The sequence below is a fragment of the Lethenteron reissneri genome, chromosome 8, assembly GCF_015708825.2.
Source record: "Lethenteron reissneri isolate LAM-NWPU_2019-01 chromosome 8, ASM1570882v1, whole genome shotgun sequence".
NCBI lineage: Eukaryota > Metazoa > Chordata > Hyperoartia > Petromyzontiformes > Petromyzontidae > Lethenteron > Lethenteron reissneri.
In genome coordinates this window covers 8,384,789-8,412,283 of record NC_083786.1, presented here as the reverse complement: position 1 = coordinate 8,412,283, position 27,495 = coordinate 8,384,789, and the positions used below count along the sequence as shown (strand labels likewise).

General features: G+C 57.6%; 1 protein-coding gene and 1 pseudogene across 1 annotated transcript in view; one reads left to right on the top strand and one right to left on the bottom strand.

Moving 5' to 3' along the window:
• Nucleotides 1–12,970: 12,970 nt before the first annotated feature.
• Nucleotides 12,971–13,123, bottom strand: LOC133339297 (U1 spliceosomal RNA; annotated as a pseudogene).
• Nucleotides 13,124–15,109: 1,986 nt separating this feature from the next.
• The window catches only part of LOC133362552 (nidogen-1-like), a 36,338-nt gene continuing 23,952 nt past the window's right edge, over nt 15,110–27,495 (top strand). The window contains exons 1-8 of the mRNA XM_061581504.1: nt 15,110–15,327; nt 18,243–18,386; nt 19,388–19,516; nt 20,182–20,421; nt 21,130–21,299; nt 22,700–22,826; nt 24,030–24,201; nt 26,459–26,616. Coding sequence (XP_061437488.1) covers nt 15,246–15,327; nt 18,243–18,386; nt 19,388–19,516; nt 20,182–20,421; nt 21,130–21,299; nt 22,700–22,826; nt 24,030–24,201; nt 26,459–26,616 — 1,222 coding nt within the window. The 5' untranslated portion in view covers nt 15,110–15,245. The remainder of the gene's footprint in view (nt 15,328–18,242; nt 18,387–19,387; nt 19,517–20,181; nt 20,422–21,129; nt 21,300–22,699; nt 22,827–24,029; nt 24,202–26,458; nt 26,617–27,495) is intronic.

The following is a 27,495-nucleotide window of genomic DNA, read 5'->3' as shown; positions in this document are numbered from 1 at the left end:
TCGCTCCCTCGCTCCCTTATTCTCTCATTCTCTCGCTCCCTCATTCTCTCGCTCCCTCATTCTCTCGCTCACTCGCTCTCTCATTCTCTCCCTCCCTCATTCTCTCGCTCACTCGCTCCCTCATTCTCTCGCTCCCTCGCTCCCTCATTCTCTCCCTCCCTCATTATCTTGCTCTCTCGCTCCCTCATTCTGCCGCTCCATCATTCTCTCGCTCCCTCGCTCCCTCATTCACTCGCTCCCTCATTCTCTCGCTCCCTCATTCCCTCGCTCCCTCATTCTCTCGCTCCCTCATTCTCTCGCTCCCTCATTCTCTCGCTCCCTCATTCCCTCGCTCCCTCATTCTCTCGCTCCCTCATTCCCTCGCTCCCTCATTCCCTCGCTCCCTCGCTCCCTCATTCTCTCGCTCCCTTCATCCCTCGCTCCTCGCTCCCTCATTCACTCGCTCCCTCATTCTCTCGCTCCCTCGCTCCCTCATTCTCTCGCTCCCTCATTCCCTCGCTCCCTCGCTCCCTCATTCACTCGCTCCCTCATTCTCTCGCTCCCTCGCTCCCTCATTCTCTCGCTCCCTCATTCCCTCGCTCCCTCGCTCCCTCATTCACTCGCTCCCTCATTCCCTCGCTCCCTCGCTCCCTCATTCTCTCGCTCCCTCATTCTCTCGCTCCCTCGCTCCCTCATTCACTCGCTCCCTCATTCTCTCGCTCCCTCATTCTCTCGCTCCCTCATTCTCTCGCTCCCTCATTCCCTCGCTCCCTCATTCTCTCGCTCCCTCATTCTCTCGCTCCCTCATTCTCTTGCTCCCTCATTCTCTTGCTCCCTCATTCTCTCGCTCCCTCATTCTCTCGCTCCCTCGCTCCCTCATTCTCTCGCTCCCTCATTCCCTCGCTCCCTCATTCTCTCGCTCCCTCATTCTCTCGCTCCCTCATTCTCTCGCTCCCTCATTCTCTCGCTCACTCATTCTCTCGCTCACTCATTCTCTCCCTCCCTCATTCTCTCGCTCACTCGCTCCCTCATTCTCTCGCTCCCTCGCTCCCTCATTCTCTTGCTCACACGCTCCCTCATTCTCTCGCTCCCTCATTCTGCCGCTCCCTCGCTCCCTCATTCACTCGCTCCCTCGCTCCCTCATTCACTCGCTTCATCATTCTCTCCCTCCCTCATTCTCTCGCTCACTCGCTCCCTCATTCTCTCGCTCACTCGCTCCCTCATTCTCTCGCTCCCTCGCTCCCTCATTCTCTCCCTCCCTCATTCTCTCGCTCACTCGCTCCCTAATTCTCTCGCTCACTCGCTCCCTCATTCTCTCGCTCCCTCGCTCCCTCATTCTCTCGCTCCCTCATTCTCTTGCTCACTCGCTCCCTCATTCTCTCGCTCCCTCATTCTGCCGCTCCATCATTCTCTCGCTCCCTCGCTCCCTCATTCACTCGCTCCCTCGCTCCCTCATTCACTCGCTCCCTCATTCTCTCCCTCCCTCATTATCTTGCTCACTCGCTCCCTCATTCTCTCGCTCCCTCATTCTCTCGCTCCCTCGCTCCCTCATTCTCTCGCTCCCTCATTCACTCGCTCCCTCATTCTCTCCCTCCCTCATTATCTTGCTCACTCGCTCCCTCATTCTCTCGCTCCCTCATTCTCTCGCTCCCTCGCTCCCTCATTCTCTCGCTCCCTCATTCACTCGCTCCCTCATTCTCTCCCTCCCTCATTATCTTGCTCACTCGCTCCCTCATTCTCTCGCTCCCTCATTCTCTCGCTCCCTCGCTCCCTCATTCTCTCGCTCCCTCATTCTCTCGCTCCCTCATTCTCTCCCTCCCTCATTATCTTGCTCACTCGCTCCCTCATTCTCTCGCTCCCTCATTCTCTCGCTCCCTCGCTCCCTCATTCTCTCGCTCCCTCATTCACTCGCTCCCTCATTCTCTCCCTCCCTCATTATCTTGCTCACTCGCTCCCTCATTCTCTCGCTCCCTCATTCTCTAGCTCCCTCATTCTCTAGCTCCCTCATTCTCTCGCTCCCTCATTCTCTCGCTCCCTCGCTCCCTCATTCTCTCGCTCCCTCGCTCCCTCATTCTCTCGCTCCCTCGCTCCCTCATTCTCTCGCTCCCTCGCTCCCTCATTCTCTCGCTCCCTCATTCTCTCGCTCCCTCATTCTCTCGCTCCCTCATTCTCCCGCTCCCTCGCTCCCTCATTCTCTCGCTCCCTCATTCTCTCGTTCTCTCGCTCCCTCATTCTCTCGCTCCCTCATTCTCTCCCTCCCTCATTCTCTCGTTCTCTCGCTCCCTCATTCTCCCGCCCCTTCATTATCTTGTTCCCTCGCTCCCTCATTCTCTCGCTCCCTCGCTCCCTCATTCTTTTGCTCCCTCGCTCCCTCATTTTCCCGCTCCCTCATTCTCTCACTCACTCGCTCCCTTGCTCCCTCCCTCATTCTCTTGCTCCCTCATTCTCTCGCTCCCTCGCTCTCTCGCCGAGGTCTCCCCGCCGGCAGATGGTCGCTGGGCTTGTCTCCCAGCGCCCGCGATCGCCCTGCAGGCTCCGAGGTCTTTGAGGAACCTTAAACATGTTTCGAGACGGTGAAGAATGTGTGAGGAGCGCTCTGCTATCCCACCCTGGGACCTTCATTATCATACTTTATTGTACTTCTTCCTCCGCGCTTGAGCAACTGAGGAAATTACAACTCCTCTCTAATTGCCCACACTTTCGTCTCGCGTGAACAGCTTCCGCCGGGAATGGGGAGGTCCAATCGTGGGATTCACGACGTGGGACGGTGTGGGGTGGTGTGGGGTGGTGTGAGATGGTGTGGGGTGGTGTGTGATGGTGTGGGGTGGTGTGGGGTGGTGTGGGGTGGTGTGGGGTGATGTGGGGTGGAGTGGGATGGTGTGCGGTGGTGTGGGATGGTATGGGGTGGTATGGGATGGTGTGAGGTGGTGTGAGATGGAGTGGGATGGTGTGGGATGGTGTGGGGTGGTCTGGGGTGGTGTGGGATGGTCTGGGGTGGTGTGGGATGATTTGGGGTGGTATGGGATGGTGTGGGGTGGTGTGGGATGGTGTGGGGTGGTCTGGGGTGATCTGGGGTGATGTGGGATGATTTGGGGTGGTATGGGATGGTGTGGGGTGGTATGGGATGATGTGAGGTGGTGTGGGGTGGTGTGGGGTGGTGTGGAATGTTGTGGGATGGTGTGGGGTGGTGTGGGGTGGTGTGGGATGGGGTGGGATGGTGTGGGGTGGTGTGGGATGGTGTGGGGTGGTGTGGGGTGGTGTGGGATGGTGTGGGGTGGTGTGGGATGGTGTGGGATGGTGTGGGGTGGTATGGGATGGTGTGGGGTGGTGTGGGATGGTGTGGGATGGTGTGGGGTGGTATGGGATGGTGTGGGGTGGTGTGGGGTGGTGTGGGGTGGGGTGGGATGGTGTGGGGTGGTATGGGATGGTGTGGGGTGGTATGGGGTGGTGTGGGGTGGTGTGGGGTGGTGTGGGATGGTGTGGGATGGTGTGGGGTGATGTGGGATGATTTGGGGTGGTATGGGATGGTGTGGGGTGGTATGGGATGGTGTGGGGTGGTGTGGGATGGTGTGGGGTGGTGTGGGGTGGTATGGGATGGTGTGGGATGGTGTGGGGTGGTGTGGGGTGGTATGGGATGGTATGGGATGGTGTGGGGTGGTGTGAGATGGAGTGGGATGGTGTGGGATGGTGTGGGGTGGTCTGGGGTGGTGTGGGATGGTCTGGGGTGGTGTGGGATGATTTGGGGTGGTATGGGATGGTGTGGGGTGGTGTGGGATGGTGTGGGGTGGTCTGGGGTGATCTGGGGTGATGTGGGATGATTTGGGGTGGTATGGGATGGTGTGGGGTGGTATGGGATGATGTGAGGTGGTGTGGGGTGGTGTGGGGTGGTGTGGGATGGTGTGGGATGGTGTGGGGTGGTGTGGGGTGGTGTGGGATGGGGTGGGATGGTGTGGGGTGGTATGGGATGGTGTGGGGTGGTCTGGGGTGATCTGGGGTGATGTGGGATGATTTGGGGTGGTATGGGATGGTGTGGGGTGGTATGGGATGATGTGAGGTGGTGTGGGTGGTGGTGTGGGGTGGTGTGGAATGGTGTAGGATGGTGTGGGGTGGTGTGGGGTGGTGTGGGATGGGGTGGGATGGTGTGGGGTGGTATGGGATGGTGTGGGGTGGTGTGGGGTGGTATGGGATGGTGTGGGGTGGTGTGGGATGGTGTGGGATGGTGTGGGGTGGTATGGGATGGTGTGGGGTGGTGTGGGATGGTGTGGGATGGTGTGGGGTGGTATGGGATGGTGTGGGGTGGTGTGGGGTGGTGTGGGGTGGGGTGGGATGGTGTGGGGTGGTATGGGATGGTGTGGGGTGGTATGGGGTGGTGTGGGGTGGTGTGGGGTGGTGTGGGATGGTGTGGGATGGTGTGGAGTGATGTGGGATGATTTGGGGTGGTATGGGATGGTGTGGGGTGGTATGGGATGGTGTGGGGTGGTGTGGGATGGTGTGGGGTGGTGTGGGGTGGTATGGGATGGTGTGGGATGGTGTGGGGTGGTGTGGGGTGGTATGGGATGGTATGGGATGGTGTGTGGGGTGGTGTGAGATGGAGTGGGATGGTGTGGGATGGTGTGGGGTGGTCTGGGGTGGTGTGGGATGGTGTGGGGTGGTGTGGGATGATTTGGGGTGGTATGGGATGGTGTGGGGTGGTGTGGGATGGTGTGGGGTGGTCTGGGGTGATCTGGGGTGATGTGGGATGATTTGGGGTGGTATGGGATGGTGTGGGGTGGTATGGGATGATGTGAGGTGGTGTGGGGTGGTGTGGGGTGGTGTGGGATGGTGTGGGATGGTGTGGGGTGGTGTGGGGTGGTGTGGGATGGGGTGGGATGGTGTGGGGTGGTATGGGATGGTGTGGGGTGGTGTGGGGTGGTATGGGATGGTGTGGGGTGGGGTGGGATGGTGTGGGATGGTGTGGGGTGGTATGGGATGGTGTGGGGTGGTGTGGGATGGTGTGGGATGGTGTGGGGTGGTATGGGATGGTGTGGGGTGGTGTGGGGTGGTGTGGGGTGGGGTGGGATGGTGTGGGGTGGTATGGGATGGTGGGGTGGTGTGGGGTGGTGTGGGGTGGTGTGGGGTGGTGTGGGATGGTGTGGGATGGTGTGGGGTGATGTGGGATGGTTTGGGGTGGTATGGGATGGTGTGGGGTGGTATGGGATGGTGTGGGGTGGTGTGGGATGGTGTGGGGTGGTGTGGGGTGGTATGGGATGGTGTGGGATGGTGTGGGGTGGTGTGGGGTGGTATGGGATGGTATGGGATGGTGTGGGGTGGTGTGGGATGGTGTGGGATGGTGTGGGGTGGTGTTGAGTGGTGTGGGATGGTGTGGGATGGTGTGGGATGGTGTGGGGTGGTGTGGGGTGGTGTGGGGTGGTGTGGGGTGATGTGGGATGATTTGGGGTAGTATGGGATGGTGTGGAGTGGTATGGGATGGTGTGGGGTGGTGTGGGGTGGTGTGGGATGGTGTGGGATGGTGTGGGGTGGTGTGGGGTGGTATGGGATGGTGTGGGATGGTGTGGGATGGTGTGGGGATGGTGTGGGGTGGTATGGGATGGTGTGGGGTGGTATGGGATGGTGTGGGGTGGTGTGGGATGGTGTGGGGTAGTATGGGATGGTGTGGGGTGGTGTGGGGTGGTGTGGGGTGGTATGGGATGGTGTGGGGTGGTATGGGATGGTGTGGGGTGGTATGGGATGGTGTGGGGTGGTATGGGATGGTGTGGGATGGTGTGGGATGGTATGGGATGGTGTGGGGTGGTGTGGGATGGTGTGGGATGGTGTGGGGTGGTGTGGGACGGCGTGGAATGGCGTGGGACGCGCAAGGGGAGTGGAGGAGTGGATGTGTAACGCACGGGACAAAGAGGGACGGTGACGCATCGGCGCGGCGAGAGGCGGTGCGGGGTGGGTGGCGCGCCTGCGGTGGGAGTGACGCCCGTCCCTGTTTTCTCAGCTGGGTTTGTGCAGCTGCCTGGCGGCCAGTCGCTGTGTGATGTCTCCGGTGCGAGGTGTCGCGACTGCGGTTCAAATTTAACTCCTCCTCCTCTTCATTCTCCTTATCCTCCTCCTCCGCTTCCCCTTTCCCCCTCCTCCCTTGCTCCGTTCTCCTCCTCGTCCCTCTCATCTCCCTCCCTCCTTCCCCCCGGACCCCCTGCCCCCTCCCTCTTCCACTTGCCACCCGCCCCCCTTCAAAGTACTGCCCAGTTAAAACTTCACCCAACAACTCACCCAGCGGCCTTGAGCTCCGCGCGTGTTAAATGGAATCTCAATCCACACAATCGAAGGAGAGAGAGAGAAAAAAAAGGATCGTGGTCCTTGGCCCGACCTCCTGTGCATTTATTTATGTTTTTACTTCCCATCGTAACGTTCACTCTCAAACATGCGCTTCTCTCTCCCATTCGGTGTCGGGGTTTTTTTTTTACACCTACAACTTTTTGACCATGCATCACCACCCCCCCTCGCCCCCCCCCCCCCCACCCATGTGGCTTTGCCCAATGTTAATCTTAACCCCGAGGAGGTGACCTGGCCTAACGTTTGGTCGCTGGACAAGAGGTCACACAACGGGGGAGGTAGGGAACAAAAATATCTCAATAATTCACGCGCGTCAATTCAGTATCGGACCCCCCACCAGTTGATACGGGACGCCCTTAAAGTTCAACGAAAACGATTGTTTTGACCAGGTGCAAGGCCCCACTTAGCTGTGTAGCTCTATTACAGAAGCGACCCGGACCATCGCCAATGGTAGCTCAACGAACCAGTGGCTTAGCCTCGTGGGGACATTGTTTTTTTTGCAGCCAAATACTCTACAACGGGTGACGTTGATTAAACATGTGGAAGGTGTGGGGGGGGTGGAACCCGGAGGGAACCAGAGAAAAATCCACGCGACCACAGGGAGAGAGAGAGACACGCTAACCCCAAATATATAGCAGGCGTTAGGGTCGGGATCGAACCCACGACCTCCTGCATACCAGGCGAGGTAGTTAACATCTCCTAGCCACCGTGATAATGATGGAGAGAGAAAGACATACAAACTCCAGATATACAGCAGCAGGCGTCAGGGTCGGAATCGAACCGACGACCTCCTGCATACCAGGCGAGGTAGTTAACATCTCGCCAAGCAGCACGGATTGGGAAACAACACGACTGTGGATATATTTTCTTCCAGAAACCGTTCTGAGATTGTTCTACTGACAATCTGACCGCACCTCAAGTCCGCGGTGCTTTTCCTTTCCGCCTACAGCGCTGAGCCAGTTGCGGACATTCCACGTTTCTGTGGCAAGGAGGCGAGCCTATCTGTACGGCTAACACGCTGTTGATTCCCCCCTCGCCCCCACCCCCCACGAATGCGTCGAGGAGTTGAACTCGTAGCCTTTGTGATTGCCGGTCGCTGGCTCGCTCCGCCGCTGAGGCTCCCTTTGGCGGCACCAGGAAGGTGGCGCTGGCAAGCCAAGACCCATGCATCGCCTCTCCTTGCCTGCCCGCTTGCTCGGATGAATAGAAAACATATATTACTCTGACATCCCTCCTGTAGGCGATGGTAACAACAACAACAATCTAAATTGTTTTGCCACGAGATGTAAATCAACGTGTGCCAAAAGGCACTCGACTTATTCCTCCCATGCTCTACTTTGACTTAAAAAAACAGAAATATATATGCGTCGTTTCAGGCAATGGTTCTTTTTCATGAAAAAAAATCGCACGTGATTTTTCTTTTTAAAGTAATAATACTTTTAATGTCCTTGTCAATCCACTTGTGGACGAAGGCCTCTCCATGCAATATCACCTGTGGGTGTTGTTTGACCATACTTCACCACGCTGGTTTAATGCGGTTAGGTGAGAGGGGGGTAGGGTGGCAACAAGGACTAGGGTCAGAGGTCACCCGGACACCGACGTTTGAATCTAGAATCTTTATTTATACTGGAGGAATCCGCTGACCTTCAGGGCTCCTTCTCACAGATGTCCGGTAATGTTTGACCGTGGCCGGGAATCGAACTCGGGGTCATCAGGAGCGCCAGTCGCTCCGCCCGACGGAGGCTTTCAAAACAGCGGTGGGCACAACGGGCAAAACGCGACGGTCTGTCGACACGGACGGGAACGCAATTCCGTTCGAGCAAAGGCGAAATTGCTAAATTCACATCGGAATGCACGCGACTCCCGAGTGAAGCGTCAATGCAGATCCGTTGCACGAGTCGTTGCTGTCAAACGCAGTGAACGGGGAGAGAAGTGCAGAAGCCGTTGAGTTTAATTGCATTTGGAATTGGGGGGAGGAGGGGGGGCGGAGAGGTGGTGAGTGTTTATAATAATAATAATAAAATGTTAAATCATAGTCTGTTGGAAATGGCCTCAAGGTGCAATGTGGGATGCAAAGATATTCCAAGAGATTGGACTGTGACAATATTTTTTGGGGAAGTGTGATGGATGAAAACTGTTATTAACTCCCCGGAAGAGAAAAATGTAATCTGAAAGCGAGTGTCGGAATTTCACGCCTATCTCTATGGCTGTAAAAAAAATATATAACGATTGTCATTATTATTATTATTCATGCAGTGTGGGAAATGAGACCGTGTCAGATGAAGAGGGGGCAGTTCCACGTGTCACACTTCAACAGCGCTCTCTAAAGCATTACGAATATCGCCAATGCATTGTTGGCACCTGTAAAAAATATCTGTTGTAAAATCCACGTGTCACACTTCAACAGCGCTCTCTAAAGCATTACGAATATCGCCAATGCGTTGTTGGCACGTGTAAAAATATCTGTTGTAAAATCATGGCAACGTTGAACTTTCACGGCCCAATACCTTGAGTCGTAATTTTTGTTTCTGTTGGGTTAGGCCGTCGTGTAAACGGAAGAAAAAAATACGTGTGTCGTGAAACCCTCCTCCACCCAACACAGCAGCCAATTAATAATAATCTCGAGTCGAGATCTCGGCTGCTGCGAACAGCCTGACGATGCTGGTTGTAGTCTCCAGCAGAAACGTCCGCGCAACCCCCAATGCAAACGTCGTGAAAGTCATCCCCGCAACAGCAGCAGCAACACCCGGTAGTAGTCTGTAGTGAGATGTTAACTACCTCGCCCGGTACACAGGAGGTCGTGGGTTCGATCCCAACCCTCCTGCTGTATTTCGGAGTTTGTACGTCTCTCTCCCCGTGGTCGCGTGGATTTCTGTCCGGGTCCTGCAGTTTTTCCCTCCACATTTAGAATCAACGTCACGCGTTTAGAGCGTTTGACTGCCGTACATTTCCACGTGATCAGCCACTTCGTTGAGTCTATCAGCTGCGGCCAGATTGCTTCTGAAAAGGAGCTATGCAGCTCAGTGAGGCCTTACCTGGTGAAATTAAAAAAATAGTTTAGCAGTCGGGTGCTGCTGAAGAAGTGATACATCCACCGCGGTTGATTCCCGTGATACCTTGATTAACAATTCATTGGCTGTGACAATGAATTGTCGGGCGGTGGTGGAGGAGGAGAGCGAAGGTTGCGATTCGTAACAACAATGTTTGCCGTAGAGCCACCGCCACCAACCTGTTGGCTAACCCAAGAACAACTCACGGATCGCCTGCGTTTCAAGCAAAACAGTGAACCGTGGGACGGAAAGGAGAAAGAAGACTTTGCAGCCCTCCCCCTGCCCCCCTCCTTGATGTAAACAAATGCAATTAACTCGCTTGCCCGCTACAAAACCCCAACAAACAAAACGGACAAACAAACCGGCCGACCGATCTAAAACCGGCCGCTTGCTCGCTAAAAGTTCGACTTCCGCTCAAACGTCAAAGAGAGCGGCGGCCGTGATGTGGGGGGGGGGGCTCCGGTGTTCGCGTGACGGCACCACTCGGAGGAAATTGCCGTGGCGCTATTTTTGGTATCCCGCGAGCGCGTGTGTGCTTGCGTGTGTGTGTGCGCGTGTGTGCGTGTGCTTGCGTGCCTGTGTGTGCGTGCGCGTGTGTGCGTGTGTGCTTGCGTGCGTGTGTGTGCGTGTGTACTTGCGTGCGTGTGCGTGTGTGTGCGTGCGTGTGTGTGCGTGCGTGTGCGTGCGTGCGTGCGCGTGCGTGTGTGTGCGTGCGTGCGTGCGTGTGCGTGTGTGTGCGTGTGTGGGGAGCGGTAGTTTGGCGGTTAACGCGATGCGCTATGAACCCGGCGACCCGGGTTCGATTCCCGCTCACGGCCAACACCAGTGACGATTATCTGAACCGGTCCCGGGCCTCCCCTAGGTCGACTCAGCCTCAAATGAGTACCTGGCGCGGTGTGTAAACATTGCCACTAGGGAGACAAAGGCGGTCGGGCGTGGTGCTGGCCACCCACCCCCTCGTGTGCCGTTCCGGCCTTCATAGGTGCTCGCTAACAGCACTTGCCCCAACAGTCTGTTAAGGCTATATGGGGGATCTTTATCTCTGTGCGTGTGTGTGCGTGCGTGTGCGTGTGCGTGCGTGCGTGCGAGTGTATACGTGTGTGTGCGTGCGTGCGTGCGAGTGTATGCGTGTGTGTGTGTGCGCGTGTGCGTGTGTGTGTGCGCGTGTGTGTGCGTGTGTGCACGTGTGTGCGTGTGTGCGTGCGTGTGCGTGTGTGCGCGTGTGTGCGTGTGTGCGTGCGAGTGTATGCGTGTGTGTGTGCGCATGTGCTTGCGTGTGCTTGCGTGTGCGCGTGTGCTTGAGTGCGTGTGCGTGTGTGCGTGTAGGGGAGTGGTGGCACAGCGATTCCCCGGCTCACGTCCTGCACCAAACATCGGTGGCGATTAATCGAACCGGTCCTGGGCCTGTTCTAAGGTCTACTCGGCCTCTAAATGAGTACCTGTTGCGTTGTGTAAACATCGCCACTGGGGAGACAAAGGCGGCCGGGCGTGGTGTTGGCCACCGATCCCCTCGTGTGCCGTGCCGACCTTCATAGCTGCTTGCTAAGATCACTTGCCCCAGCAGTCTTGTTAAGGCTACACGGGGGATCTTTGTCTCTGTGCGTGGGTGTGCGCGCGGTGGGGGCGTGTGAGCGTGTGAGTGAGTGACTGGTTACATGTTCTCAAGGTTCCTCGTGTTCGACCCTTTGAGACAAGAAGTTGCAGTGAGTTGGTGGCCTCGGTCCGGTCGTCAATGATGGCCCCACCTTTGTAATTACATTTCCCACCTCGTTATTAAAGGCCCCACCTCATTATCCAAGGTCCCAGCTCTTCTTTAAAGGCCACCACGTGTCTTTTTTTTGCGTAGCTTTCGAGCGACGCTTCAGCCTGGCTCGACGTCTCAGAACCACGGCCATTTACGAATTGCATCATCATCGTCACTTTCGTTGTGCGCGGTCGATAAAATCAGTACTGACTAGTTTTTTTTGGGGGGGGGGGATCAGAAGCGGCTGCACGGATATGAACAGTGTCTGATCGCCCTCCCCGCGTTCTAGCTGAGAGCAGTCGGCACTCACCCCCCCCACACCCCAACCCCCACCAGCGGTCTCCCTAATAGCCGCGATGACAAATGCTCTTGAGAGCCATCCATCGAAGATTCGTCACGTCTCTCCTGAAAGCAGAGGTGACATTTTTCTCCCCACTTAGATTTTTTCCCGTCTGTCTGTCCTTAACGTCCATCATTTAAAAAATATATATCCTTGCTTAGTGTGCCTTTTACGTGACCATCGCCTCTCTTATGCCCCCCCTCTCTTTACCATGTCCGTTAAAGTGCCGCGTTGCCTCTCACTCTCTCGCTCGCTCGCTCACTCAATCGACCGCTTGGGCGTACCCCAGTGGAGGCTTTTGTGTTTTTGAAGTCTTCATTTTTCATTTTTAAAAAAAGTATATAATAACGTTTACAAAAAAATGCTTTCTGTCAACAGCGGCAGTGAGCTGCTTGTTCGGTTTTTTTTTCTTACGGCTCGCGAGGATTACTGCTGTCTCTCGTTCGCACGGAGCACGGAGCACGGAGCGAGCGAGTGGGTTGCTGGGGATGAGTCCGTCTCGTTCCATCTGTCTCGCCACTTTCTCCCTCCGTCTCATCGCTCCGCTTAGTGGCGTTTTTTTGTTGTTGTTCTGTTGGGGTCATTTTTGTGAACTCTGTGGTTCGTTCATTGCACGGCCTCCTGTATACTTCGCCTGGTGTGCAGGAGGTCGTGGGTTCGATCCCGATCCTGACGCCTGCTGCTGTATATTTGTAGTTTACGTGTCTCTCTCTCTCATCATCATCATCACGTTGGCTAGGAGATGTTAACTACATTGCCTGGTATACAGGAGGTCGTGGGTTCGATCCCGACCCTGACGCCTGCTGCTGTATATTTGGAGTTTGCGTGTTCTCCCCGTGGTCGCGATTTTTCTCCGGGTCCTCCGGTTTTTACCTCCACATTTAGAAATGTCCACGTGATGATAAGCCACTTTAGTTGAGCTGTCATCTGTGGCCAGGTCGCCTTTGAAAAAGAGCTACATAACTCAGTCGGTCATACCTGGTAAAATAAAATAAATAGTTTAATTTAAATTGTTTTAGATTTACAAAGGCAAAGGTTCAGCCCTGCGCTTGCTTTCTCGTCCCGCTGCTGGCCAATGGGGTTCTTAACTCGAAGGAGTTGCACAAAGCTCCTGTTCGAATGTATTTTGCCTACTCTTCCCATGCTGGACAGATTTTCGTGGATAGATGTGCGAGTGACCACTCCTTACCCCACCGAACGCGACCTGCCGATCGAATTGACCGTTCTGCAGGGGGAGTTATTCTTCCACTGCCACACCGGGAGATAAAACCGAACCCTCTCATCTCTTTCTATCTCTCTCTTTCATCTGCCTCTCTCCCTCCTCTCTACTCTCATCTCTCTCTCTTTTTTTTACGATCAGTGGAAACAAGAAGATGCTCGGTGTAGTCGGCACTTTGCTTCGTTCATAATTTCGTATTTTTTTTTATGCTTTGCTTTATGTAACCACCCCCCTCTCTCGCTCACTCTCTCTCTACTCTCCCCCCTCCGACCCCTCCCCAATCGCTCTCTCTCGCTCTCTCTCTGTTTTTTCGTATATAAAAAAAATTCCCCCAGTACCACAAATTTTACAGTCGAGTTTCCCGCAGTTGGGGAAATTGCATAGGTCAACCCACCCGCAGTGCAATGGATAAGCCTCGCCCTGCGAGGACCACCTAAGTGATCATGGTGCCACCCCTGTGCTCTCTCTATCTCTCTAACCCTGCCTTGTCAGAATAAATACGCCGACGGAAAGCCTCTGTCCCACGTTCGTCTTTCCACGTAAAAAAAAATTGAAAGTATAGAAGTATGCATTTTTTGATCCATGCCATCAGTCGCGCAGCCTTCCGGGAGCACATCTTTTCAGCTGCATCAGTTTAATAGACGATCACATTCTCTCTCTCTCTCTGCCCTCTCATCTCTCCTTCTCTCGACTTTGACAAATCCGGTGGCTTCAAGCAATCCACGGGGCATCGATCGTTTGCGCTGCCGACGCTTTGCACATCTCGTCCCCTTGACGAGTGGCAGAGTAGTCGGGGGGGGGGGGGCTGGGTGAGGATTAAACCCAGGTGCGTTTAATTTCAAGTGGGGATGTCGCGCCGCGCGTTTGTGTCTCTGCGAAACGTTCCTGCGTGGTGGTGGCGGCACCACCACAAGTCGTGGGCTGTGCCGGGGCACGCGTGGATGTTGTTGTTGTTGTTTCTCTCTCTCTCCAGGTCCTCCGCTTTGTGTACGACAACGAGTTCATGAGCTAAGGGGCCGATGGCGAGTGCTGAGGCTGCGGCTGCTGCTGTTGCTGCTGCTGTTGCTGCTGCTGTTGCTATGACTGCGGTTGCTGCTGTTGCTATGGCTGCGGTTGCTGCTGTTGCTGCTGCGGCTGCTGTTGCTAAGGCTGCGGTTGCTGCTGTGGCTGCTGCGGCTGCTGCTGTTGCTACGGCTGCGGTTGCTGCTGTGGTTGCTCCTGCTGTTGCTGTTGCTATGACTGCGGTTGCTGCTGCGGCTGCTGCTGTTGCTGTTGCTATGGTTGTGGTTGCTGCTGTTGCTGCTACGGCTGCTGCTGTTGCTAAGGCTGCGGTTGCTGCTGTGGTTGCTCCTGCTGTTGCTGTTGCTATGACTGCGGTTGCTGCTGCGGCTGCTGCTGTTGCTGTTGCTATGGCTGTGGTTGCTGCTGTTGCTGCTACGGCTGCTGCTGTTGCTAAGGCTGCAATTGCTGCTGTGGCTGCTGCGGCTGCTGCTGTTACTATGGCTGCGGTTGCTGCTGCGGCTGCTGCGGTTGCTGTTGCTATGGCTGTGGTTGCTGCTGTTGCTGCTGCGGCTGCTGCTGTTGCTATGGCTGCTGTTGCTGCTGCTGTTGCTGTTGCTATGACTGCTGTTGCTTCGGCTGCTGCTGTTGCTATGGCTGCGGCTGCTGCGGCTGCTGTTGCTATGGCTGCAGTTGCTGCTGTTGCTGCGGCTGCTGCGGCTGCTGCTGTTGCTATGGCTGCGGTTGCTGCTGTTGCTGCTGTTGCTGCTGCTGCAGCAACGACATTCCCATACAACCCGTTATGAGGTTGCTGCAGCAAGTTGGCGTGCTGCAACCGAACTACCCCAACGGTGTTCGCGTGGGGACCTATTTCCCTGACAATAACGGCATAATGGGTCGACGTTTCGGGCGAGCGGCCCCTCATCTCGACAGCACGCGGCCGTGTTGCGGGCATCTCGTGCTGTGTCTGACACGTGCACCAGCTCGATGCGCCGATTTTATTTTTCCGCGCGAACGAGAGACGCGGATGAGTTTGCTCCTCTCGGCGATCGTGAAAACGTGCGGCGTGGAGTGGGAATCAGAGCGGCACGCACGCAGAGGAGGAGAGATTAAACCCGCAGCGTGATTTGTGTGCGTGCGTGTGTGCGTGTGTGTGCGCGTGTGCGCGTGTGTGCGTATGTGTGTGCGCGTCTGCGCGTGTGCGCGTGTGTGTGTGCGGGAGTGTGTGCGTGTGTGTGCGTGCGTGTGTGCGTGTGTGTGCGCGTGTGTGCGTGTGTGTGTGCGCGTCTGCGTGCGTGCGTGTGTGCGTGTGTATGCGTGTGTGTGTGCGCGTCTGCGTGTGTGTGCGTGCGTGTGTGCGTGAGTGTGCGCGTCTGCGTGTGTGCGTGTTTGTGCGTGTGTGTGTGCGTGCGTGCGTGTGTGCGCGTCTGCGTGTGTGTGCGTGTGTGTGGGTGCGTGCGTGCGTGTGTGCGTGTGTGCGTGCGTGCGTGCGTGTGCGTGTGTGCGCGTGTGTTCGCTAACATCACTTGCCCCTACAGTCTGTTAAGGCTTTATGGGGGATCTTTATCTGTGCGTGCGGTCGGGTGGCCGCCGATGGGTCGGCCGCGTGGCAGTGCGCTGCCGGCACCACCGCCACTCGAAGTGTTCACCTGGCGACCCGGTGGGGGTGGGGAAGGTAATGCGCACGGGGCAGAGATTTGTGAGCTTCACTCTCGCCGCTGATTGGCTGTGGTTGTTGTGATTTGCTGCGTGGTTGATGTGGTCGTTGTGGTTGTCGCTCGTTGGCAAATGTTCATCGGCGGCTGGGAGGAGATGGGGGGGGGGGAGCAGAATGAGTCAGGGCCCGCTGATGGTTATACAAACTCAATTCGCTCAAAAAAAGATCCCTCGTGTAGCCTTAACAGCCTCTTGGGGCAAGTGCAGTTAGCGAGCACCTATTGAAGGCCGGCACGGCACACGAGGGGGTGGGTGGCCAGCAACACACCCAGCCGCCTTTGTCTCCCCAGTGGCGATGTTTACACACCGCACCGGGTACTCATTTAAGGCTGAGTCGACTTAGGGGAGGAGGCCGAAGACCGGTTCAGATAATCGTCACTGGGCTTGGCCGTGAGCGATAATCGAACTCGGATCGCCGGGTTCGTAGCGTGGCGCGCGCTAACCGCTGAGACTACAAAGGCGCACACACAGAAACCTGCACACACACAGACACTTGCACACACACACATAGACCTACACACACACAGACACCTGCACACATACAGAAACCTGCACACACACACACAGACACTTGCACACACACACATAGACCTACACACACACAGACACCTACACACACACAAACACCTACACACACACCTACACACACACACAGACACCTGCACACACACAAACACCTACACACACACAGACACCTGCACACACACACAGACACCTGCACACACACACACAAACACACAAACACCTGCACACACACACACACACCTGCACACACACACACAGATTACTTGCACACACACGGGCGCACACGTGGCACCGCCAACCTTCCGTTTCCCAACTCTGTTGACCAAACGAGGTGAACATTTCACAAAGTGCCCTCGGATCTTCTCCCGACCCTGACGCCTGCTGTATATTTGGAGTTTGCGGTGTCTCTTTCTCTCTCCCCGCGTTCGCGTGGATTTTTCTCCGGGTCCTCCGAGTTTTCCCTCCGCATTTGCAATCCACGTCCACGGCGTTTGGAGTGTTTGCCTGCTGTCCACGTGACTTTAAGCCACTTCGTTGCGCTATCGTTTGTGATCGCCAGATCGCTTCTGATAAACGAGCTACACAGCTCAGCCTTACCTGGTAAAATAAAAAATAAATAGTTAATAGTTCCGTAAAGCAGTTTAGTGGAGTGATGTATGTGATTGGTTATTGTCCTTGCCTGACTTTTTGTTCAGCCGCTCTCTGTGGGCAATCGCAGCGTGGCTCTCTCACTCTTGTAAATGGGGGGGGGGGGGTGACGTGGGTGGTTCACACGTAAATAATTATTTTATTTATTTTATTTATTTTATTTAAGCCCCGGGTGTGCGAGCGCGTGGCTGCCTGCGTCAATTTCCACCGAGTCGAATTCGCTTTCGTTGTCGACAAAGGCAGCGTGAACGTGATTTTCTGGATAGAGTTAGGAATTCAATTTGAGGGTGGGGGGGAGGGGGTGGTTGCGGGTTGGGATGTTTGTGACTGTGTGTTTGTGTGTGTGTGCACTGTTGTTGTGGGAAGCGGTAGTGCTGAGCTGTTAGCGCTACGCTGCGCTACGAACCCGGCCACCCGAGTTAGATTCTTGCCGCGCGTGGTGATCGCGAACAGCACTTGCCCCAGCAGTGTGTTCAGGCTATACAGGGAGTCATCTTCTTGGTTCTTTCGGTAAAGTCACGTAGAAGAAAAATAAAGGCAGACTCTGCCTTCTCGACAGACCTGTTCTCCACCCGAAGACGGCTGCTTGCGTTGTAGCCGAAACGTCGTGAGAATTATTTTATTATGTTTTATTTTTATTATTTTCCTTCTACGTGACTTTACCGAAAGAACCAAGAAGATGAATCCCTGCAGTCACGAAAGCTTTAAATCGAAATATAGAGGGAGTGTTTGTGTGTCTGTGTGTACGCCTGTGGGTGGGAGCGGTAGTGTAGCAGTTAGCGCTGTGCTGCGCTATGAACCTGGCGACCCGCGTTCGATTCTTGCTCACGGCCAACATCAGTGACAATTGTCTGAACAGGTCATGGGCCTCCCCTAGGTCGACTCAGCCCAAAATAAGTACCTGGTGTGGTGTGTAAACATCGCCACTCGGGAGACAACGGCGGTCGGGCGTGGTGCTGTTACACCCGCCCCCTCGTGTGACGTGCCGACCGTTATAGGTGCTCGCTAACAGCACTTGCCCCGACAGTCTGCTGAGGCTATACGGAGGGGGGGATCTTTGTCTTTTGTGCCTTTGTCAGTCTGTGTGTGGACTCGCATCGCACGTTCATTCATCGTTTAATGAAGTCGAGCGCGCGCGTTTATTTCTGCTCGCTCGTTCATTTTCCCATTTTCCCTCCGCTCACTCATTGAAATCCCTCGCTCGCTCATTCACCCGCGGCACAATTTTTTGGCCATTTATAGTTAATCTGTTTTTAAGTGATTACAGCGCACCGCGTTATTTCAAAACCAGAGAGAGCTCATTTGAGACCGAGAATAAATAAATATATATTTGATTTTAAAAAATTTCAATAATAGCTGCGTTCATGCCGCCAAAGCGGTGCGTCGGACGGTGCACTGGACTTGCCAATCCGCACCACGCCGGCTCGATTCCATCTCCCGGCGTGGTGGTTTTTTTTATTCCTGCGCTCCCCCCCCCCCTCCACCTCCCCACAAAGTGGTATATATTTTCTCGACCCCTCCCTGGAAGGACGATGGACTGAGTCAACAACTCCGTTCGCTGTACCGCTTGAGCCACCGTGTAATTTTAAAACAAAATCACCACTAACAAAACAAAAGCTTTTGTGTTTATTCCCAACGCCCCACGTGTCTCTGCCCCCCCCCCCCCCGCCATTCGTGACCCCCGTGACCCCCGTGAGCCAGCAAGCCACCGGGCGGTGAACCCGTGCGATGACGGGAGCCACAACTGCGACTACGCGGACCGCTCGCGCTGCGTCGCCACGGGGCCCGCAGCCTTCCGCTGCGAGTGCCTCGCAGGATACACGGGCAACGGACGGGTGTGCACCGGTACGTGCGCGTGCACACGTGGACACGCGCACACATGTGAACACACGCGCACGCATGCGAACACACGCATGAGCACGCACATGAGCACGCGCGTGAGCACACGTGCACGCAAGCACACGCACGCAAGAAACACACACACGCACGTTCGTACGCACATGCATGCACCGCACACGCGCTCGTACGTACACGTACGACAACAACGATAACGACAAACAGCCGCCATTCGTCACCACGGCGCTTCTGCCAGGCCAGGTGCACTTTGAGGCCACGTGAAGTGTCGAAGGCTCGCTGGCAGAAGGTCACGGGACAGACACAGGTGCCATGGGTTGGCTGACTGAGATGACCGGCTGATGCACCACACACGTACACAGACACTCGCATCTGTACTCTATTGCTGACCTGTTCACCTGCTTGGCTGCTAACCTTTCACCTTCTCACCTGCCCACTCAACCTCTTGCTCCCCACTTGACCCTCTCGTTTGCCCATTTCACTCACCCACTCACCCACTCACTCACTCACTCACCCACTCACCCACTCACCCACTCACTCACCCACTCACCCACTCAATCACTCACTCACGCACTCACGCACTCACGCACTCACTCACTCACCCACTCACCCACTCACCCACTCACTCACCCACTCACCCACTCACTCACTCACTCACTCACTCACCCACTCACTCACTCACTCACGCACTCACGCACTCACGCACTCACTCACTCACTCACCCACTCACCCACTCACTCACTCACTCACCCACTCACTCACCCACTCACCCACTCACTCACTCACTCACGCACTCACGCACGCTCCCTCAATCCCTAACTTACCCACTCACCCATCTTACTTGCCCAATCACCCACTCCTTCACCTCCCAACCCACTCACCCCCCAAACCACTCACCCCTCAACCAGCTCACTCCCCAACACACCCACTCGCCCCCCAACAACCACCCCCCCCCCCGCCATCGTCCGACCGTGTGTGCGCGTGCCCCCCAGACGTGGACGAGTGTGCCGCGAGCCGCTGCGACTCCCACGGCGTCTGCTACAACTCCCCCGGCTCCTTCTCGTGCCGCTGCAACCCGGGCTACGAGGGCGACGGCTTCCAGTGCAGCCCCGCGCAGCACGGTGAGCCACCGCTGCCGCCTCCTCCGCCTTCGGTAGTAGTTCTGCGGTGTGTCCGCGCTCCGCACTCCATTACGGCACGTGGGGAGGGGGACGTGGAGTCACAACTGGGATGCAATTGGATGATTTTTTTTATTGTGTATATATTTTTTTTTCAATGCCGGCGTAGCAATGGGTCAGCACGCCCGGACGTGCAATCCAAGAGGTCGCCCGGCTCCGTTGAATCTCCCCGGCGCCTCTGCCCACCAAACGCAGTGAATGGGTCCAACCGTTGATTGTGGTCCATCGGGCAGGGTCACGTGTGGCCGGTGGTGGTAGAGTGTGAGGTGCTCCCCGCTCCGCGCAGGACGTCTGGCCAGCCTGGAAGAGTAGGCCAAAAACACCCTCGAGATAGAGATGTGCTCTCCGAAAAATGTCTCTTAGCGGAGGCCGCTCCGTCAGTACCCACTGGATTGAGTGAGCTGTTGCGGGGCTGCGCCTTTATCCCCACGTGATTCGCACCTTCTCCAAGACATCCGGGCAGCGTGGAAGAGTAGGCCTAACAACAGCGTCCAGAGTTGAACTCTCTCTAGAGTTTTCTCTGCCAGTGACCATCGGGAGTGGGGCGAGAGAGAGAAAATAATAATAATAATGAGGAGCGAGCGAGCATTTGATCCTTTTGTCGACAGGCGGAGGCGGCGGGAAGTCGACTTGTGAGCGGTGGCGCGACAGCCTCGTGGGCTCCGCGGGGGGCGCCGCTCTGCTCCCCCGCGGGCCCCGCCCCGTGGGCCACTACGTGCCGCAGTGCGCCGGCGACGGCGCCTTCCTGCCCGTGCAGTGCCACCACGGCACGGGCTACTGCTGGTGCGTGGACGCCGAGGGCCAGGAGCAGGCGGGCACGCGCACGCCGCCCGGCACCGAGCCGCCCTGTGAGTGGACTGGGGACGCCGGGGGTGGGGGGGGGGGGGGTTGGGGGTAGTGCAGGGGGGGAGGCGGAATGGGTGGGTGAGTGGTATGGTGGGTGGGTGGGTGAGTGGTAGGGTGTGTGGGTGAGTGGTAGGGTGGGTGGGTGAGTGGTAGGGTGGGTGGGTGAGCGGTAGGGTGGGTGGGTGAGTGGTAGGGTGGGTGGGTGAGTGGTAGGGTGTGTGGGTGAGTGGTAGGGTGTGCGGGTGAGTGATAGGGTGGCTGGGTGAGTGGTAGGTTGAGTGAGTGATAGAGTGGGTGGGTGGGTGAGTGGTAGGGTGTGTGGGTGAGTGGTAGGGTGTGTGGGTGAGTGATAGGGTGGCTGGGTGAGTGGTAGGGTGGGTGGGTGGGTGAGTGGTAAGGTTGGTGGGTTAGTGGTAGGGTGGATGGGTGAGTGGTAGGGTGGGTGGATGAGTGGTAGGGTGGGTAGGTGAGTGAATGCATGGGTGGGAAAATGGGCGAGCGAGTGAGTGAGTGGAGATGTTGGGTGAGTGGGTGAGTGGGTGGCTGAGTGAGTGAGTGGAGGCGGTGAGTACGTGCTTGAGTATGTGGTGGACCGAGAGTGTGGGCGGGCGAGCGGAACGATCCGAACCGGTGATGCATCCATCCTGAACCGCTCGCTCCCTGCCTCTCCTGCTTCCCGCTCCGCTGCCCCCCCCGACCCCTGACCTCAGGTCTCCCGACTGCCGCCCCCCCCGTGGTGCGCCCGACGCACCGCCCGGACGTCGTGCCGCCCCCTCCCGGCACGTCGCTGATCTTCGCGCAGGGGCAGCTGCTGAGCAGCGTGCCGCTCGACGGCACGGCGCTGCGCAAGGAGCAGGCGCGCGCCGTGCTCGTGCTGCACGTACGTGTGGAGCGCCACGCACGCGCACACAAAACAAAGATCCCCCGTATAGCCTTAACAGACTGTAGGGGCAAGTGCTGTTAGCGAGCACCTATGAAGGCCGGAACGGTACACGAGGGGGTGGGTGGCCAGCACCACGCCCGACCGCCTTTGTCTCCCTAGTGGCAATGTTTACACACCGCACCAGGTACTCATTTAAGGCTGAGTCGACCTAGGGGAGGCCCGGGACAGGTTCAGATTATCGTCACTGGTGTTGGCCGTGAGCGGGAATCGAACCCGTGTCGCCGGGTTCATAGCACAGCGCGCTAACCGCTACACTATCGCTCCGACACACGCGCACACGCGCACACACGCACACACGCGTAGCCTTCAGCGGATGACATTTCACGGGGGGCAAGTGCTGTTAGGGAGCAGCAGCAGCAGCAGCACCTAGGAAGGCCCCGCACGGCACACGGGGGCATGGGGTGGGCAGCACGCACGCCCGACCGCCTTTGTCTCCCGAGTGGCGATGCGCCAGGTACTCATTTAAGGCTGAGTGGACCTAGGGGAGCCCCAGGACCGGTTCATATAATCGTCACTGGTGTTGGTGGCTGTGAACAGGAATCGAACTTGGGGTCGTGGCCTGGTTCGTAGCGCAGCGCGCGTACCTCTGTGCAAACAAAGGCAAAGATCCCCCGTGTAGCCTTAGCAGACTGTCGGGGCAAGTGCTGTTAGTGAGCACCTATGAAGGCCGACACGGCGCACGAGGGGGTGGGTGGCCAGCACCACGCCCGGCCGCCACACGCACACACACATGCACACACACACGCACGCACACACACACACACACACAACAAAGATCCCCCGTATAGCCTTAACAGACTGTAGGGGCAAGTGCTGTTAGCGAGCACCTATGAAGGCCGGAACGGTACACGAGGGGGTGGGTGGCCAGCACCACGCCCAACCGCCTTTGTCTCCCTAGCGGCGATGTTTACACACCGCACCAGGTACTCATTTGAGGCTGAGTCGACCTAGGGGAGGCCCAGGACCGGTTCAGATAATCGTCACTGGTGTTAGCCGTGAGCGGGAATCGAACCCCGGGTCGCCAAGTTCGTAGTGCAGCGCGCTAACCGCTACACTACCGCTCCCCACGCACACACACTCACACACGCACACACATGCACACACACGCACGCACACACGCACACACACACGCGCAAGCCCACAGCTGCTGCGGACGTCAACGCTACCAATGTTAAAGGCATCGACTCGATGGAATGCATGAGCGAGAGTGTGAGTGAGCACGGCAATGGCAGAGCGAGCGAGCGAGCGGGCGGGCGGGCGAGATGAGTGAGTGCACAATCACGAGACGCGGCTGCCTCTAAATCTGCCGCCGCCGCCGCTGCCGCCGCCGCGTCCAGGGCACGATCGTGGTGGGCGTCGCGCACGACTGCGTGGAGAACAAGGTCTACTGGACGGACATCGCCACCCGCGCCATCAGCCGCGCCAGCCTGCACGGCGGGGAGCCCGAGGTCATCGTCCGCACCGGTGAGCGCCGGCGGCGGTGACAGCGCCGGTGACGGCGCCGGTATCGGTCGCGTTCCCCCACAACGAGCGCCGCCGCTAACCGGCACGGCGGCGCGCGGAGCTTGGAGAGAAGGGGGGGGGCTCTCCCAGCTCTCGAGTGGGCTGGCGGGGGGGGGGGCACTTCAACCAGCGCTGGTACTTGCAGGCTGTTTCCAGGGCTACGCCTTTACCTCCACCTTTCCTCCTGCCGTGGCTCGGACGTGTTCGTTCGTGCGCGGCGACCGGCCGATGGGATTTCAAAGTCTCATTTGGCCCTGGGAGGCCGTTCTCCACCCTCTCCCCGCCCTTCAACCCCCTCCGAGCGCAAACAGCAATCGCAGCCCTCGCTAGGGCTGGAGGATCTGGGAGACTCGCTTAACTGGCTGCCTTGGCCAGCCGCAGGTGCTCGCTTTTGAAATGCGCGTTCACATCCGGCTCGCCTAATAGCTCGGAAATTCCTCTCCGGCCCCCGTGAAATGAACGTTAATTGAGGCCTCTGGTCTACCAAGACGCTGGCGACTGCTTCATCACGCGCACCGCACGCCGTGGTCGAACCGAGGCACACCGCAGGGCACGGCAACGCACCCGCCTCACTCGTTCACACCACTCACTGCGCTGCATGTCGCAACCACTCACTCACCGCACGCACTCACTCGATCACTCAATACTCAACTACTCGCCCACACACTAACTCAATCACTCACTTACTCATTCACACACCCACTCATTCATTAAGTCGCTCGCCTACTCACCTACGCAGGATCACGCGGCTATCGTCAGATTCTCCAGCCTGTGCCGGATCGCTCGGCTATCACGAAATCCCCTGTGCCAGATCGCACGCCTCTGGTTATCATAGTTGGCTACGCACGGTGCGAAAAAAGTTCAACATACATACACACGCGGCTTATATATATTTCGATTTAAAGCTTTCGTGACTGCAGGGATTCATCTTCTTGTTTCTTTCGGTGAAGTCACGTAGAATGGAAATAATAAAATAATAAAAACAAAACACCATAAAAGAAAAATAAAAATTTCATAAGATAAAAAAAATTCATAAAATAAAAATAAAAAATAAAATAAAATTAGGCTGAAATATACTTTAATATTCGACTTAAAAATACACAATCCGCGGTATATCCCCCCTCTCCCCCCCCCCCCCCCCCCCCCCACGTGTGCCGCGAGCAGATCTGCGGAGCCCCGAGGGCCTCGCCATCGACCACCTGGGCCGCAACGTCTTCTGGACGGACTCGGGCTCCGACCGCATCGAGGTGGCGCGCCTCGACGGCTCCCACCGCCGCGTGCTCTTCGACACGGGGCTCGTCAACCCCCGGGCCATCGTAGCCGACCCCAGCCGAGGGTAGGCGCCCCCCCCCCCCCCCCGCGGTGCGACTCCCCACGTTTTGCCAGCGTCCGCCGGAGTGGCCCGGTGACTCGCAGCATCTCCCGGTCGCGTCCCGGCGTTTCGCGGTGTCTCCCGGTCGCCTCCCCCCGGCTTCTCACCGCGTTCGCGGTGCGACTCCCCACGTTTTGCCAGCGTCCGCCGGAGTGGCCCGGTGACTCGCAGCATCTCCCGGTCGCGTCCCGGCGTTTCGCGGTGTCTCCCGGTCGCCTCCCCCCGGCTTCTCACCGCGTTCGCCGCCGTCAACGGTGCACTGTTTGAAAGGAAAATGCGAAGCGTGTTTTGCTGCCCTCCGCCCGAGTGAACCTCCACCAGCCCGCACGGCGTGTGGGAGACTCTCATCCAGCAGCGGATCGAGCGAAGCTCACTCGAGGACGACAACTCGCTTCCCGAGAGCTGCTGTCCGCGTTGAGTTTGCCGTCCTTCCCGCACAACTTCAGACGTGCGATGTACTGTGCGAAAGAAGTTCCACGGACAAAGACAAAGATAAAGATCCCCTGTATAGACTTAACAGACTGTAGGGACAAGTGCTGTTAGCGAGCACCTATGAACCACGGACACACACACACACACGTACATTTCAGATACAAGCGTAGAGGGCGGGGGGTGGAGGGTATGGAGGTGGCGTCCATCTTACTTTCCGGACGTCTCGTATACTACGGAGAATACCCGTAATTGTCCCATCGTGACTGTCCCCGGATCTAAGCGTCATTTTGTCCGATGGCCTCTCACTTTGATGGTGGTCGCGAGGATCGTGCCTCATCGCCTCCCGGCGAGTCAGTCGGCCACGTGACCGTTCAAGCCGGCGCGTCGGGTGGTGGAGGGTTCTTCGCAACACAGGTCGGGTGAGATCGTTTACGCTTTTATAGAAATATAAGCAACCACGAGTCGGGCGAGGTCACAGCGGCGACGGCAGGACGCACGGAGGGCGGTCGGCTTGTGCCGGACGTGAACCGACAAACACGGCCACTCCGCGAACTCAGCGAGGTTTAAAAATAAAGCGCGGGCAGCAACAATCGGGAGAATCTAAATTGCAACGTCCGGCCCAGCAGAGCCTCGTCCGGTGCGCGCTCCCACGGCGCACTCATCAAAGTGCCACGCGGCCCCCCACCCCTAATGCCGCGATAACATCCCCCCAATTCCCCCCCCCTCTCCCCCCCCCCCCACGCCCCCCCCCTTACCGGGCGGGGGAATTCTGCGTCTCTCTCGCGGCCTCTAATTACGCTTCCTCCGGGTCTCCCCGCCGGGTGAGGGAGTGGCGGCGCAGCGGTTGTCCCTATAAACACGCAAAGCAATTATCGTTAACTACGCCTATGGCGCGTCTGTGTGTGTGTGTTTGTGTCTGTGTGTGTCTGTGTGTGTCTGTGTGTGTCTCTGTGTGTCTGACGGTAGGGTGAGCGGTGGTGTAGCGGTCAGCGCACTGCGCTCCGAACACGGCGACCCGAGTTCGATTCCCGCTCACGGTCAACGCCGGTGACAATTATCTGAACCGGTCCTGGGCCTCAACTAGGTCGACTCAGCCTTAAATGAGTACTTGGTGCGGTGTGTAAACATCGCCACTGGGGAGACGAAGGCGGTCGGGCGTGGTGCTGGCCACCCATCCCCTCGTGTACCGTTCCGGCCTTCATAGGTGCTCGCTAACAGCCCTTGCCCCTACAGTCTGTGAAAGGCTATCCGGGCAATCTTTGTCTTTTTGTGACGATGATGCTGCTGCCGCTGCCGCTGAGGTTGCAGTGACTAGCCAAGGGTGGGTTCAAATGCCCGGGGATTTGACCTCTGGAACTCTCCGGCAATTGGCACGCGTGCGTGTGTGTGTTGAACTTAGGCATTCATAGGTGCTCGCTAACAGCACTTGCCCCTACAGTCTGTTAAGGCTATACGTACGTAGCCAACCGTGCTCATCGCGAGCGTTCCGGGCGGGAGGACGACAAACTAACGACACGGGGGCGACCGCTCGTCTCCGTGGTGGTGGTGGTGGTGGTCTGCCGTCGTGAGATGCGAGGGTGCTCAGGGTGGCACCGGGTCCGTGCGGTGGACAAGGGGGCCAGCGTCGCCCACGAATGTGTGCGGGGGACCGGCCTCGTTTGTCAACGTTGTTTTGCCGTTCTCTCCGCTGCTGCCCCCCCCCCACCGGCCCCACCCGTACCCCCCCTCTCCCCCGCTCCCCGTGCCCTCGCCCCTCCCCGCCCCTCATGCCCTCGCCGCTCGCCACCAGGCTGCTGTACTGGACCGACTGGAATCGCGAGTCCCCCAGGATCGAGACGGCCAACATGGACGGCACGGGGCGCCGGGTGCTCGTCGGAGACGACCTGGGACTGCCCAACGGACTCACCTTTGACCCCTACTCCCACCAGCTGTGCTGGGCCGATGCCGGTGCGCTGGGGACTGTGTGGCCGTGGCGATGATGATGATGAAGATGTTGATGGGGAAAGTGGTGGTGGTGGTGGTGGTGAAAGTGGTGGTGGTGGTTGAGATAGCGGGCGGCGGTGGTGCAGCGGTTAGCGAGCTGCGCTCCGGCCCGAGTTCGATTGCCGCTCACGGCCAACACCGGTGACGGTTATCTGAACCAGTCGTGGGCCTCCCCTAAGTCGACTCAGCCTCAAATGAGTACCTGGTGTGGTGTGTAGAAACATTACCACTGGGGAGACAAAGGCGGCCGGGCGTGGTGCTGGCCACCCACCCCCTCGCGTGCCATTCCAGCCTTCATCGGTGCTCGTGAACAGCATTTTCTCTAACAGTCTGTCAAAGGCGATAGGGGGATCTTTGCCTTTTGGTGGAGATGGCAGCAGTGGTGATGATGGCACCGGTGGTGCAGTGCGGGGTGGTGTTGGAGGCAGTGGTGGCCGTGATGGTGGTGGTGTTGATTGGTGGCGGTGGTGGTAGTGGTGTTCTCCTGTCTCCCATTCTGTCTCTGTGTCCCCCATCACTGCCCCTCTGCCACCGGGTCTTGTGCGATCCCTGCGTGTCCTCCTCGTACCACGCCCTGTCTGTGTGTCTCCGCGTGTCCCCCATATCCCCCCCCCCCCACGTCTCCCAGCGTATCCCCCCATGCCCCCCTACCATGTCTCCTGCTCCGTGCCCCCCCCCGCCGCTCCGTGTGACCCCCCCGTGACCCTCACTCCGTGCCCCCCCCCGCTCCGTGTGACCCCCCCCGTGACCCTCACTCCGTGCCCCCCCCCCGCTCCGTGTGACCCCCCCCGTGACCCTCACTCCGTGCCCCCCCCCCCCGCTCCGTGTGACCCCCCCCGTGAC